At 40.7% G+C, this 16,140-nt stretch overlaps 1 protein-coding gene across 1 annotated transcript; it reads left to right on the top strand.

Moving 5' to 3' along the window:
• Positions 1 to 9,036: 9,036 nt before the first annotated feature.
• On the top strand, positions 9,037 to 13,125 carry LOC134078105 (B-cell receptor CD22-like). The gene is made up of 6 exons (XM_062533778.1): positions 9,037 to 9,088; positions 9,388 to 9,735; positions 10,515 to 10,775; positions 11,191 to 11,454; positions 12,728 to 12,810; positions 13,093 to 13,125. The coding sequence occupies exons 1-6, from the start codon at positions 9,037 to 9,039 to the stop codon at positions 13,123 to 13,125; spliced, it is 1,041 nt and encodes a 346-aa protein (XP_062389762.1).
• The last annotated feature ends 3,015 nt before the right edge of the window (positions 13,126 to 16,140 follow it).

The following is a 16,140-nucleotide window of genomic DNA, read 5'->3' as shown; positions in this document are numbered from 1 at the left end:
TCCAGGCCCTTGCTGTCGGTTCGTTGGTTGTCACACTCAAGGCTGTGGATGCAGACGTCTCGCCCGGCTACGGCAAAGTCATATACTCCCTACTGGTGAGTCCTGTTGCATAGCATGGTATGGTATAGCATGGTTGCATGCTACAGTATACAGTATACACTGTCTGTCATAGCATATAGTATATGGCTTAGCCTTTATGTATAGTATAGTATAGTATAGTATACTGTAGTATAGTATAGTATAATGTAGTATAGTATAGGATGGTAGTATAGTATAGTACTGTATACTGTACATTGAGGACTTGGAACCATGAGCCAACACAACAAAACAACACAAATTGGCTCAATGTGTTCAGTGTCCTTTAGTTTTTCACTTTTAAATTAAACTTTAAAATCTTTTGATATCTTAATTTTGCCAAAAATGTCACTTATGCCCCTCTGGTTCTCATCCCTTGCGATTATCTTTGCAATATTTAACCCATTTAATCCAACACTTTATTGAAGCAAGAGGCTACTGTAAATTCCTTGTTTTGTAATTGCATTGTATTCCCTCTCATGCAGCCACCTGTTCCAAGTACATTTGAGCTGAAAGAAGATGGATCGATACTTCTCTCAGAGTCTTTGGACTACAACAGCATCAACTCCCACAACTTTACTGTGGAAGCAAGTGTATGTACTGTACAAATCACATGAGGCCAGACGTCAAATGAGTCTCTTCCTCTACTGATAGTGTTTAATTCCATCACACATGTATTCAGATACACACAAAGAGCACATCTCACATGCTGTAAAACATACAGTATCACGTAATATTTCTTCGGACATGTCACACAACACATCTGCTAACAAACTAATCGTAGCACATTGCAGCACAGCATACTGTATCTCCTGTGTTTTATTACCATCCCATTTTTTAAAAAAATGTTTTTTGTTCCTTCGACCATGACTTTGTTGCATTGCATTACGTTTAGCAGACACTGTTGTCCAAAGTGACTTGCGTATATCACCTATATTACAAGGGATTACATTGTCCCTGGAGCAACTTGGGGATAAGTGCCTTGCTCAAGGACACAAGAGTGGAGGCCGGGAATTGAACCTACAACCTCCAGGCTACTGGACTCTAGACTAGCTCCTTAACCCAATAGGCGGTGAAGGTCTGTCCAGATATAATGTAATGTAATGTAAACCACTATGTCTTACCCAATAGGACGAGGAAGGCCTCTCAAGCACAACCCAGGTCATCATTGACGTCCAGGATTTTGACAACCTGAACCCATATTTTCTACACAATCTCTATGAGACAACAGTGCAGGAGAACTGGGTAGGTGCAACATATTGCTAAATGTACCGTAAAGTTGGGAAAGCTTCTACTACCCGTTCATACTGTATTGGCCTATACTCTGTATGAATACAGTCTGAAGTAGTACAAGCACTTGTGTACAAGCACAGATTTCCATTTCTGTATGTTGATGTATTATGTTAGTAGTTCTTAGCAGACACTTTTGTCCCAAGTGAGTACATATATGGGAATATTTATTCATCATTGCATCGACATAATCAACATTGCATGCCACATGTGAATTGACATTCCATTGATGTTTTGACTTGGTATTTGATTCCATGAGTAGAGAGCTGTTTTGGCTGAGCCAGTAGATCACAGAGCGAGTCATAGGCACAATGACAAATACTGGTTTACCTTTTCCGGTAAATCATTTTCAAATAAAGTGTTATCTGAAGGCCATCTAAAATCTATAAACCACATATATGTGATGCTAGCCTGGCTAGCGCCTACCACTTCTCAAATGAGACGTGATCTGGCAACCAGACGTCATTTTTTTTGTATTTGGAAAAAAAAAGCCCAGATCCGTTCATTGGGCGCCACAGATGTCCATCAAATGTGTCTGTGCATAGCTCATCATCGTCTTGCTTTCCCCCCTGTTCTGTTATTGGTACCCTATCTCAGGCAAAAATTAGGGCGGTAGTTTCCAGACTCCCTTAGCTGCGTGAATCAAATCACTGCGCAAGGCAGGATGGGAACACCCAGGCTAATGAGATGCATGATATCATGTTAAGTGTCCAACATGCATGTCAGTGTTCATAATGATGATTGACCAGCTGTCTGATGCTGAATGCTCTCCTCCTGTCCAGATGGGATCAGTCCATGGTGTGAACCCAGAGGCAATAAAGGCTTTGGATGGTGACCAAGGCATCAACGAAACCTTAGTCTACAGTATATCATCAGGTACTATAGCTCACTGATATAAAGCATTTAATAAGGTACTATTACACACATGTTGATGTTAGCATTTCATAAGGCAGGCCTACTATTACACACATGTTGATGTTAGCATTTCACAAGATACTATTACACGCATGTTGATGTTAGCATTTAATTTACGTATTCATTCAGGGCCTCATCAGACAGGTTCTATAGCATACATGTTCATATCCTCTCAATATCGATATGACACATACAGTATATTGATATTGATATATTATCAGGAACCACACATTATATCAAGCACATTCTCTCTTAATTCATCAGACACACACACACACACACACACACACACACACACACACACACACTGCCTAGCTGTGTGGAAAAGGGTAAACAATCTACTTGTTATTATGGACATAAAAAAACAAACAAATAAAGTGTTGTGTGTTGCCTACAACAACAGTGTCTACCAGCAAGTATCAGAGCAACTTTCTCATTGACGTTAACACTGGAGTTGTTGCCGTGGTGCAGTCGCTCAACAGAGAGGAAGTCAGCTCTGTATTTCTTAGTATAAAGGTAACTGTGTCAATCATAGTCATTTACTGTCCAATAGATGCAAGGCAATGCATTTATTAACAAGATTATATTTGGAATTTAATTGTATGAATACATGATTGGTTGATTGTGAATGATATTCATATTTCATCTGTATATTTTTCTTTACTAACAATCCAGGCTTCTCAGCAAGATGACAGCAAGAAGACAGCAGACAGCACGGTAAACACATTTTTACAAACCAATATTTATTCCTTATTTCATCAGGATAGATATAGTAGTATTTAATAATAGTATTTTTTTTCTTTCTTTCTTTCTTATAGCTCTTGGTTCATATTGGTGATGTAGCTGAGGCTCCTGTGTTTTCTAGTGACGTATATGCAGCACAGATTTTCAGCATTGCTCCATATAAGTACCCTGTCGTGAAGATCAAGGTAATCATTCAGTGTTTTTACAGTGCCCTGTACAAGTTAGAGTGCGGAATATGATTGGGTAAAGCACTTGACAGTGACTGTAATGCAGCTTACCATTGGCTGATCTGATTGCAGCGTATTGTGGGATCGGTGGGATCTAATCTGTATTATAAAAGTTAATGTGTACACAGCAAGCTTTCTGAGATTCCTTTACACTCTTCCTTTACCACATAAAAAGACAGTATCGTTTGCTCTTTATTATCAATATTGTGTATGTATGTGCTTAAATGTATGCACTTCTTAAAGTAATAACATTTTATAACACACCATAGCCCAAGCCGTTACTTAACCAGGGTGTGTTGTAATGACTTGCCTTGTTATGATGGCATATACAGCAAGCACATTCTTATTGTGATTTAAATACAATAGAAAACCAATTCATAATGCGTTTTGATATCTGACTGCAGGCCACAGACCCCGATGTAGGGGAGACAGAGACACTGAAGTACTCCCTGGTGGAGCCCAGCTCCATGTTTGCTGTAGAGCCCTCTAGTGGCCAGGTGTATGTAGTGTCAGTAGCTGGTGAGAGTGGGAAGGTGAGCCTGCAGGTGAAGGCCACAGACATCCATGGACTTCATGACGTCACTACAGTGGAGGTGAGGGGGTGTCAAAATAGTTTTGTTTTTTTTAATCCAACCAACAGTAACATATATGCAGGCAGGTAAATAATAATCTTGTGTAGTCCTATTGTTATTTGATGCAGTGTACAGTACTTCATAATAAACCAGTCTGTATGTGTAACTATAACTGAAATAATAGAAAAATGTTTAAAGCAACACCATGTAAGTTTTGCTCTCGGGGTCCCCCTACAGTTGGGAAACGGTAATTTCTTATATATGTCGTAAAATCTGTCACGGTTACACCAGAAGCAAGTTAGACATAGCGTACAGTATAGGCTAGACTTGAGGCTGCACATTAAATATTAAAGTATGTGGTAGCCTACTACGATACCAGTTATGTGATTCATTTGTAAAACTAGGCTATCAGCTCAGGTCTGTGCACGTTCTCGGTATTGGGATGATGTTGGTCATTGTTGGTCAATTACTTATTTTTAAAAAAAAACGATTATGATATTTATGAGCAATAGCGTAGCCTAATCTAGGGTGGTCATTTTTAGTGTCTTTATAACATAAAAAAAAATCGATGGTCACCAGAGATTGTATTCTATGGTATTCACGTCCATAGTGGCATATAGCCTATTTGCACGCCCAAACTGTTTGGAAGGCTCTTATAATATGATGACAGAATCTTACACGTGATAACTTTGTTTTTCAAGATAATTGTTTGGTCAGTAGCCTAGCCTATAGGCGGTAGATTTACACGTTGAGCTATAAGCACACATAACCAGCTCCCGTGCAGTTTGGTTGGCAGCATGATGACACTAGAATCTAGTGACTAGATGACAGAGCTAGGATACACGTGCTTTTGTTGATAAGCCGATTTCTGCAGGAGGAGTTCTCACGTCTTGCTCAGCAAACTCGGACTGCCTGCGTTGCGTGTGAAATGTAGGCTATAGCTATTCCAGGTAGCCTAGCCCATAGCATGCATTTCAGCATATCATCATATGAATATAATTTCATGGGTTTTATTTTTTTCAAACGCCAAAAGATCACGTAGCTCATGTTTATAAGGCATCAACTGTCTATTCAACGCTCGCACAGAATTTGAGGAAGTGGTGGGGGAAGTGTGCCGTAAAGCAGTCGAATTTTGTAGTTCTTTGGTTTGTACCGGTTCGTACCCGAACCCCAAAAGGTTGAAAAACTCCATGGTGTTGCTTTAACTAGCAGACATTTATGGAAAAACATTTACGGACACTACAGTATAGATAGACATGCAACAATGAAATTACCTGTATATGCTTAATGCTTTGTTGTACCACCAAAGTTTCATCACGGTAGCAGTAAAGACTAGTGCTATCAAAGATCCTTCATTACTGACAAGATAGAGCAACATAATGCATCTCTATGGAAGCAAAATTCTAACAGTTCCTGTCTGCTTAAAGAGGCGTGTCACAAAGACGTCATAGTGGGATATCGATATCTGTCAGATTGGCAAGCAGTTCAGTTCAAATGTAACGTCACTTTCTAGGTCTGCTTAAAGGGGGATTCCCCCCCCCTCCCCTTTGCAAAAACAGAACATGGAAATGTTTGAACGTTTGCACAATGTTGTGTTATTAGTATCACAGTAGATGTGAACACTTACAGACACTGCACCACTCAAGTTACAACACAGGACCAGTGAAGACTAGTAGTGCTATGTTGTGTTATCAGTTATCACAGTAGATGTGATCTGACTCCTCCAGGTCACGGTCACAGGGAGCGGCAGCAGCAACGTGGCCATTCTGTCACTGAACATGCCGGTCAACACGGTGGAGGACAGTGCCCCCCAAGTGGAAGAGTGAGTTTAGCTACAATGGTCAACACTACACAGAGTGCAAGCATTGAGAATAGCCTAATGGCCGAAACGTCTGCTCCCCCTCAGTAAAAATCTTCTTCAGCAGCGACTTATGTCTACAATTTTTTTCAGAGTGCAAACCTTTCCTGCTTTTTCCAACACTACACTTGCCATTCAGCACACATACTGCCAATCCAATCCATTCATCCTGTGTGATGAGGGATCGCCATGACCAGTTTAAGCACCAGTTTAATCTGTCTGATTTTATGAGCATAGCCTTATTGTATTGTATTCTATCCTTTCCCCAGATTTTTCCCCTGGTATTGTTTTTCTATTGCCCTCCATCCCACTTTAGCCTTATCTTAATTTCTCTGTCTCTCTCTCTTTCTCTTTCTCTCTCTCTCTCTCTCTCTCCCTCTCTCTCTCTCTCTCTCTCTCTCAGGTCTCTGGGCAGGGCGTTGGGCTGGACCGTGAGGATTTTGAGTGTGACTAGCGATGCCGAGCTCTTTCAGATAAAGGTCCAGCCGAAAACATACGTCAGCTTCATTGCGATGGAGCCCAACAGCACAGCAGTCCTGCCTGAGGAGGAGGTCAAGGAGTACGCCAACGCCCTCCGTCTCTCTTGAGCTTTAAAAAAAAACGGGAATTTAATCAATTATAATGCAACAGGAATTAAGTTTAGATAAACGTTGTTGTTTGCTGCTTTCAGTGACTTACGCTGTATGTGCATGTGTGCGTTTTTTCTTTGTGTGTATGTGTATGTGTGTGTTTACTGTATTTGTTTGTTTGTTTGTTTGTTTGTTTGTTTGCTTGTACGTTTGTTTCTGGGTGTGTGTGTGTGTACACTGTGTGTGTGTGCACTGTGTGTGTGTGTGTGTGCGTGTGTGTGTGTGTGTGTGTGTGTGTGTGTGTGTGTGTGTGTGTGTGTGTGTGTGTGTGTGTGTGTGTGTGTGTGTGTGTGTGCGTGTGTGTGTGTACACTGTGTCTGTGTGTGTGCACTGTGTGTGTGTGCACTGTGTATGTGTGTGTGTGTCCTGCCCTGTCGCTGCCCAGGAGGCTGCAGAGTGAGGAGGAGAGTGTGAGGGCTGAGCTGGGGAAGGTGTTTGGCCCGGGGCTGGAGGTCGGTGTGGAGGAGGGCCTGACGGGCACAGGGCTCCGCTCAGACAACCAGGCCACCGTCATCACCCTGGGGACCTTCCTGGCCCTATTCATGGCCCTGGTCCCAGTCTCGGTGCTGCTGTGAGTGTGGGTTTTGGGAGAAGGGCACACTAGTAGCAGACGTGGTGATAATATCTTTACTAGTAGGAGTATAATATACTCATTAGTAGAAGTTGAATATCTTTATTCGTTGGAATTGAATAATGTCTTTAAAGTGGGTGTAGAGTATATTTATCAGTAGGAGTATAATATCTTTACTAGTAGGAGTATAATATTTTCATTAATAGGAGTATACTATCTTCATTAGTAGGAGTATAATATATTTTCTTGTAGGAGTATACTTTCTTCAGTAGTAGGAGTAGGACCAGTGGCCTACTGGTGACACTACTGAGGTTATGGTGCCTGATTTTACAACAGGAGCAGTGGTTTACGTCACACGTTATTTGTCTTCGTACAGAATTTGAAAGACTGTGCGACATGGGTGTTTTTGCATTGAACTGCATAAAGGTGATCAGTACAAAAATATTTTGTTCACAGAACAAGACACTTCTCCAAAGGAAATGGCAATGGAAGGGCTTCACTGACTTTGGAGACGAATGACATGTTGACTCGATTCTGATGGAAACACCTGATGTGATGATGTTGTATAGCTTTCAAAACACATGTATGTGCATCTTACACCATATCAATTAAGAGTATATCTGTTGGAAATATAATGTCTGTCAGTAAATGTACATGTTTCAGCATACTACTACAGTAATGAGGTGTTGGTTATTTTGTACGGAAGTGGACAAACAATCAAATAAACAGGGAAATATGACGAACATGCAACTCACTGTGGAACTTCCCTACAGACACAACCAGAGGAACAGAGGAACAACTTATGTAAATTATCAAATTAATCTATAATAATAAATAAATAATAATAATAAAAAAAACTTTTGCAACCTGTTGCTCCATTGATTGCTTAACTGAAACTACAACACAACAACAGAAAAAGTTGCTAGCTGCAAGAAATGAGAGATGTCTCCTTGCATACTGTACTGTACATCTACTCTCTCAAGATCATAATCCAAACAACTGAACTTAAAGTTAGATGTAATTTAGCAGTGCTTTTTTTCAGATGCCACTTGAGCACAGTGCATAAAAGGTACAGTAGTAATCTTTTATCTTTTGTCCCTTGGTGCCCCCCCCCCCACACACACACACACACACATACATCATTCATCCCCCAGCTTACTCTTACCCCCCCCCCCCATGCACTTAACACTTGTTGCACTTATCCTGCCCCTCTACCCCCCCCCCCCCCCAATATGCACAACAGGCGAAGGAACTGACACATTTCACTGCATTCTTTACTTTAGTAATGATATATGCATGTGGCAAATAAAACTCCTTGTATCCTTGCAATACAATAATAGCATTGTTGTGTACTGTATAATATCATACCTCTTTCAGGAGGAGTTGTTTTGTTCTAATTGCACAAACAAACAAAAACAACCAAACAATTGTGTGCATGACACAGCGCACATACAGTTTGAAGCTGATTCTGTTGTGTGTCTCTGTCAGTCTTGCGTTTCTCTTTCTTTCGGTTGTTTTGTGTGGTGTTGTGGTAAAACGCAGTAGGGGAAGTGTGCAACATTTTGCTGATATCTTCCCCTCAATGAATGATATCTTCCTCTCAGTGTGTCAAGCTTCCTCTTCTTTATCGGTCACTCAATATTATCATAATCAGTCTCTATTAGAACTAAATAAAGAAGCTGCAATGTGGTTGACATCTTGCTGTAGCGAGGTAGGTTGCACCTCTTCTCTTATATTTTACATTTTACAGTTACATTTATCTAGTGACTATCATACAGAAAAGGTATTTTCAGCTTTAGTACAGGCATGTCCAATGTGGCCTATAGTGGTAGCCTGGGAGTACTGAACCTTTGGCAAATTTGGGATTAAAGCAGGCTAGTCTAGTGGTGGATTGTATTATTTCACAAAAACAATGTTTTCAACTGCCGTGTCTCGCCTTAACGTGCGTTCAGCTTCTGCCAAAACAAGCAATAACGAATACAGTTAGTAGCTTACAGTACGATGATCCCCAATAGTGATGTCATCAACTGTTAAATAGCCAATGTTGTCTGTTCAGATTTAGTTGAAATTTCACATTGAAATGTTTAATCTATTCACTGTGAATCAATGTAATGTAATGTAGTCTGTTTTTTAATTATTTAAACAGCACACAGACATGTTTCTTAGAAGAGGTCTCTTTCTGGTAAAATTCCTTTTGTGCCTCCCAGGTAAGAGAACACCATAGCAACAACTTTGTATACACTAGTCATTCCTGTGGTGTCTCTGGTTACTTCCTGTAGTATTATCTGCCTGATATGGGTTTCAATGCAGCTACTGTTGTGGTGACCATCTCTCTCTCTCTCTCTCTCTCTCTCTCTCTCTGACTGTAATATTTCACTGCACTATGTGTACTGTATGTGACAAATACAATCTGAATCTGAAAAAAATCTGAATTCATTGTGCACACTTGAAACATGATTTTATGCAACAGAAAACAAAACAAAAAAACATTCAATTTGTGTTACAGGCATTTGGGGTTCAGAGTGGGGCGTTGTCTACATTCCTAAGGAAGCTTGTGCCTTGGCAGGCTCAACTTTGTACGTGGACTGCACATACGTCTATCCCAGCCACTTGAAAGTGACAGGTGCATTCTGGTATCAAGGATGTAGCAGTGGTGGAGAGGATGAGGATCTGAGTCAGAACAAAGAGTTTGCAGGTCGGGTGGAGTATCTGGGCGATACGGAGAGTAGCTGTAGCCTGAGGGTAACGGATCTGAAAGAAAGTGACTCTGGTGAATACTGCTTCAGGTTCATTACAAGTAGGTGGTGGCGAGGAAAATGGACTGGAGCTCCTGGAGTTGATCTCTCTGTTTCAGGTATTTTTTTATTTTAATTAATTTATTTATTTTGAAAATCGTCAGTTGTGCATTAGGGTTACCTTCACTTTGAGCGTTATTGAAATAAAGAGGCACATCCTGTTTACAATGTATTCTATTATATTTGATGTGCTTCTCTTAAGTGAATAATACTGATTTAAGGCATGGTGCAGGCCTGATGTAGCCTTATCCCTGAAAGTAACCATGACCTCAGACACTGAATTGTACAGTATGTATTGCCATTACAAGTAACTAACTCATGTACTGCACCAATGCATTCTATTCATAAATGTACGGAAAAGGTAGTGAGGGTTCGCACTCTGGAAAATATAGACAAAGTCTTTGCTGAAGAAAAAAAAACTCTTTTACTGGGTGAGCAGACGTTTCAGCCATTCGGCTATTCTCAATGCTCGTACTCATAAATGTACTACATATTTTTATTATTAATTTTTTCATTCATCAGACATCCAAAGTGACCTACACTACAGTACAGGTGTCAACAATGTGTCTGACCCCATTATATTGGTTCTGTTTGATTTACATTTCAGTCATTTCCTGTGAGTTAGCCACATTGAGTATGAGCCGCAGGACAGTGTTTATTTATGCAAGTTAAAAGAAACAAAACCTTACTAATACCATATTAACTGCCTCCGTGTATTAACCTCATAGCTGAGGAAATTTTGCAAAATCAATGTCTAAGCTGTGACTAATAGTCGGGAAATTACGGCATGTCATCAGTATTATCTGGCACCACTGATGTTGCTTCTGCTTTGATCCAGTCCTGCAGGTGTTGATGGCCTCAGAGACGGTGACCGAAGGAGAGAGTGTGACACTGACCTGCCACAGCACCGCCTGCACTCTGAGCAACAGCGCCACCTACCTCTGGCACAAGAGTTCAAGGATTGCAACCAGCAACCGCACCACCGAGAAGAACACACTCACCTTAGACCCGGTCAGCAGCGAGGACGCAGGCAGCTACTCGTGTGCGGTGAGAGGATGTGAGGAGCATCCCTCTCCTGCAGCGCCCCTCACTGTCCGATGTGAGTAACTGCATTTGTATTTTTGGAGTATTAAAAATTGACCAACGATTTCAGTCGATCAAACACAACGGGTGTTGGTGTTGTAGGGAAAAAAAAACTGGATAGGCTATTGATGAAGTATGGCTAAAAGTATTTTAAGTAACTTTAACATGATCTACAAATATGAGTAAATATTAAAAAGATTAAAACCATATACATTTTTAGTTTACAGATAATATTATATGTACCAAAATGATGTTAAGTCAGTGGATGCTATCCATAACAATAGCAGCAACCACTATTTATTACATATACTTATTTTGCTGTATCACCATCTCAAAATTGCACTGATTGTTACCTTCAAAGAGATGTTATTTGCTTTAAACTGTGTTCAGATGAAGCATCTTAGATAAATTAGAAGACACTTTCTACACAGATACTCCAAAGAACACCTCAGTGTCTGTGAATCCCTCTGAAGTGTCGAACGGAGGTTTGGTGACTCTGACCTGCAGCAGTGATGCCTACCCACCTGTGCACGACTACACCTGGTACAGACAGAATGGACTTGGAACATTCCGCCTGGGCGCTGGAGAGAAGATGAACTTCACTCTGGATATTGGCGATAGTGGACGTTATATCTGTGAGGCATGGAATGAAGTTGGCTCTGGTAACTCCACAGGAGTGGAGATAACGTTTGCAGGTTTGTGTCTAATAGAAAAAGGGGGCGTAAGTGACATTTTGGTCAAAATTGAGTTATATACTGTATATCACCCGAAAGCTCTTGATGAGGTCTTTCTAGCTGACACAATTATAGAAGTAAAATATTTATAAATATAAAGTTATTGAACAAAAACCAAAGGTCTTTAACTGTGAACTTATAGAAGCAGTAAGATTTGTTTTGGCTCTCCTGTAAAGTTGGTGAAATGTCACTTACGCCACTTTGGTTCTCAGCCCTCGATGTATTCATTCATTCATATTTCTAATAGAAAAAGGGCTGTATAGGCAAGTTTGCATTTACATGTATTTACATGTATTCATTTAGCAGATACGTTTTATACGTTTTATTTTTCAACTCAGGGTTAAGTGCCCTGCTCAAGGGGCACAATGGTGGAAGTCTGGAATTGAGTCCACAACTTTTCAAGTTACTGCACGCTAGCCCAGCTCCTTAAAGGAGAAATCTGGCTAGTTTTCACATAGGTCACCGTTTCTCGAGGTCACCAAATACTGTTGGTATGAAAAAAAAAAAAAAAAAAAACACAGAAAACAATCGGTTTTACCCAGGTTGAGTTGCTACAGCCATCAGCTAATGCAGCGAGACCCAGAAACCCAGAGTAGTCGCAGATGGCTAAGTACAGGATATTATATCTGAGGTCACTCACCAACAGGATAGACAGGGAAATTACAACACAAAGAATACATGTATCAATCGTCTCATTCTTGATAGTCTTTATTGCACGCATGCCTCTTTCCAGAGACAAACATGTGGACTCTTATTGCATGTCTCATGTCTAGTTAATGATATGCAAAGCAGTTTACACATTGAATAATAATCAGAACTGAGACAAACTGGTCAATGAACAGATAGACACATAAGTAGATTAGAAAAACAGACCATGTACAGTATATGCATGCTATTGACTTTTCATCTGTTCTTTTCATGCCTCCCCATTTCTCCCTATAGCTCCATCATGGTGGATCACAGCAGAGCTGTTAATCATTCTGTCTGTCATGGCTCTCTTGATTTCTCCCTATAGCTCCATCATGGTGGATCACAGCAGAGCTCTTAATCATTCTGTCTGTCATGGCTCTCTTGATTTCTCCCTATAGCTCCACCATGGTGGATCACAGCAGAGCTGTTAATCATTCTGTCTGTCATGGCTCTCTTGATTTCTCCCTATAGCTCCATCATGGTGGATCACAGCAGAGCTCTTAATCATTCTGTCTGTCATGGCTCTCTTGATTTCTCCCTATAGCTCCAGCATGGTGGATCACAGCAGAGCTCTTAATCATTCTGTCTGTCATGGCTCTCTTGATTTCTCCCTATAGCTCCAGCATGGTGGATCACAGCAGAGCTCTTAATCATTCTGTCTGTCATGGCTCTCTTGATTTCTCCCTATAGCTCCAGCATGGTGGATCACAGCAGAGCTCTTAATCATTCTGTCTGTCATGGCTCTCTTGATTTCTCCCTATAGCTCCAGCATGGTGGATTACAGCAGAGCTCTTAATCATTCTGTCTGTCATGGCTCTCTTGATTTCTCCCTATAGCTCCAGCATGGTGGATCACAGCAGAGCTCTTAATCATTCTGTCTGTCATGGCTCTCTTGATTTCTCCCTATAGCTCCAGGATGGTGGATCACAGCAGAGCTCTTAATCATTCTGTCTGTCATGGCTCTCTTGATTTCTCCCTATAGCTCCAGGATGGTGGATCACAGCAGAGCTCTTAATCATTCTGTCTGTCATGGCTCTCTTGATTTCTCCCTATGGCTCCATCATGGTGGATCACAGCAGAGCTCTTAATCATTCTGTCTGTCATGGCTCTCTTGATTTCTCCCTATAGCTCCAGCATGGTGGATCACAGCAGAGCTCTTAATCATTCTGTCTGTCATGGCTCCCTTGATTTTGGGAGCTGTTCTCATCACATGCTGGTGGTGAGTGTTATTATGACACCTAATACAACACTTATTTGTATGGCAAAGGGCCAAAGTCTATATCTATAGCCAATAATAGACTATATTTAATGTGCTAATTCAACATCATGGGCAAGACCTTCAGCTCCTACATATCACACAATAACTATAATTCATGCACAGAATCTTTGCTTTTTGCCTTTTGAATATAGGGCCCTTTGTGAATTATTAACTTCAGCAAGAATGAAATGGCAGCAACACATCAAAATGTAGATTATGTAGATATTTAATGAAAGGGGTCGTCCAAATAGATTGTGTCGATTATGTAGATATTTAATCAAAAGGGTCATTCTTGAATGTCACCATCTCAAACATTCTTGCTGTCTTGTTCAAGCAGGAGGAAGAAGGTGATTCCAAGTAAAGACGTAAAGGGTAAAGCAGACGACAGCAAGGTATGATGACTAACTGAGTAATGTATGAACCAGTAAGCCAGAGCTTTTGACACAGCTGTCTCGCATGTCTGACTGGTGTGCAATATGGATTTTTATCAACACCATTGATAAAATGAGCATACTGTATGCACATTTAATAGCTGTAGGAGAGTAATGAGTTTATCAAAAGTAGAACTAACAGAAAATCAAGGGCGGGACCCTCCTCAGTTCAAAATACGCATGTGATCTCCCCTTCACCAGCATAACAGCAGGATCTTCTACTGCAACGTCATAGCAACGCCGTCCGACCCGGCGCTCTCCATGACGACCTCTGACCACGTGGATCGCGTGGATGATCAGCAGGACGTCCTCTACTCCAGCGTTCGGTTCCTTCCCACCAGCAGGCACGAGGCATCCCTGAGACCAAGCTGCAGCAGCAGTAGCAGCATAGTGGCAGAGCCTCAGGTCAGGCAGCCAGAGGAGGAGACGGAGTACGCAACAGTGAAGCTGTCTGAAGGTGTCTCACCTGTGAGGTAACACTCACTGAACACGCAAACATGTCATGTCACCGAGAAGACCGACACAACCTGAGAAGATGGAGGATGATGCTGAATTTAAATAATTGTTATTGAATGAATTACTGTAATTATTATTTTAGTTTCCTTTTTGGGCAAGGGGTCGTAAGGCTTTTTTTCCAGGGAATTCTTTGTGGAATGTTGTAAGTTACGTATAAATGCATGTGTGCGCTTGCTTTTGTGTATGTGTGCTTCTCTGTCTGTGAGTTTTCGTTTGAGAGTGTGTGCGGTGGGGATAATGGGATATGTGTGTGTGTGTGTGTGTGTATGTGTGTGTGTGTGCCTGTCTGCTTGCCTGCATTTGTGTGAGTGTGTGTACTTACTACATGTGTGTGCTATGTGTTTGTATGTCTGTGCATGTGTGTGTTTGTTGTGTTTGTCTGTGTGTGCGTGCATGTGTGTTCAGGTGTGTGTATCCTACACTGCCACTTCCTAAAAAAATGCTGAACTGATATAATTTCATTTTTCAGTTATTTCTGAATACTTCAAGTTGCCCTCCTGTTTATTTCACTTCTAAAACTCCTCTCTCTCTCTCTCATATATATTTTTCTATAATTTTTCTATACACATATTTTGAATGAAAAAAAAAACATCCCTTCGCAGCCCTTAATTTACTTATACTGTATGTAATTATGAGCATAGCGGGCATATTGTGATTGTTTATTTTTTTTTTCGTCATCTACTTTTATTTTTGGTCAACGATTCCCCGGACACCGTAGTGTTTTGTGGAATTCCATGCATGGGGGGTTATAAAATAATTCAATTTGTGTACATTTAGTGACTGTACACCCATCGGCCTGCAGATGGTGCTATTGAGCGAAGGGTTGCTGATTACACATTATCGGGAGTGGTGTTGTTGGCCAATATCCTACGGCACTCAGCCTTCGGCTTCGTGCCTACGGCGAACCACAGCCGTGGCGATATTTGGCCAACAACACCACGACCACGAGTGTGATAATGCTTTTATACAACAGTTCCATTACCAACAAAAAAATGATAGAGTGCATTTTTAGGAAGGATAATTTATTATTTGCCATTGTTTTGTTTAGCCCAGTTCCTCCGCTATGCGAAGTAGACCTAGCTCAGAACGCATTTGGTTGCTATGCAGTGATTATTAGCTGTGAAGTGTTATTGAATTTTTTTTTGTAGACAATATGACAATAAACTTCAGTAATTTCCTGTGTATTAGCTTGTGTATATGCAAGTGAAAAGAAAGAACATCATAATAACATATTAACTACCCCTGTATATTAACCTCATAGATTTAAGAAATGCTGCTAAATGAGTGTTCTGCGGCTAATAGGGGTGGGAATTGGCAAAAGAATGACTATTCGATACTATTGCGATATTTGGGCCACAATTCGGTATTATTGCGATTCTAAACATATTGCGATACAACAAGTATTGCGATTCGATTCTGCGATATATTGCTATTCATGTCTCTCATATTGTTCGAAGGCATTACAAAAAATAAGGAAAATAACACTGATCAACTCACTTTGTCATGGCATGGTGCCTATCAAGGTCCTTACTATTTGCTTTTTGTTGAAAACCAAAACACACCCAAACATTCGATTTGAAATTGTCGTTGAATGCACAATAAATTGCCACAACAAGCGCCACCTTGTGAGCATAATATCTTGAATTTCCCCCTTCCGGATCAATAAAGTATCTATCTACCTATATATCTATCTTATCTAGCAAATTTAATGTGATCAGAGTAAACCCTGAGTAAACTCGCCTCAAATAAAAG

This window comes from Sardina pilchardus, chromosome 1 (genome assembly GCF_963854185.1).
Source record: "Sardina pilchardus chromosome 1, fSarPil1.1, whole genome shotgun sequence".
NCBI lineage: Eukaryota > Metazoa > Chordata > Actinopteri > Clupeiformes > Clupeidae > Sardina > Sardina pilchardus.
The sequence above is the reverse complement of the archived record's forward strand: the minus strand, read 5'-3'. Positions and strand labels throughout refer to the sequence as shown.

Coding starts and splice junctions, on each gene's coding strand:
- LOC134078105 (XM_062533778.1), top strand. CDS start 9,037: ATGTTTCTTAGAAGAGGTCTCTTTCTGGTAAAATTCCTTTTGTGCCTC. Junction 9,736..10,514: donor AGTTGATCTCTCTGTTTCAG/GTATTTTTTTAT, acceptor GCTTTGATCCAG/TCCTGCAGGTGTTGATGGCC. Junction 10,776..11,190: donor AGCGCCCCTCACTGTCCGAT/GTGAGTAACTGC, acceptor CTTTCTACACAG/ATACTCCAAAGAACACCTCA.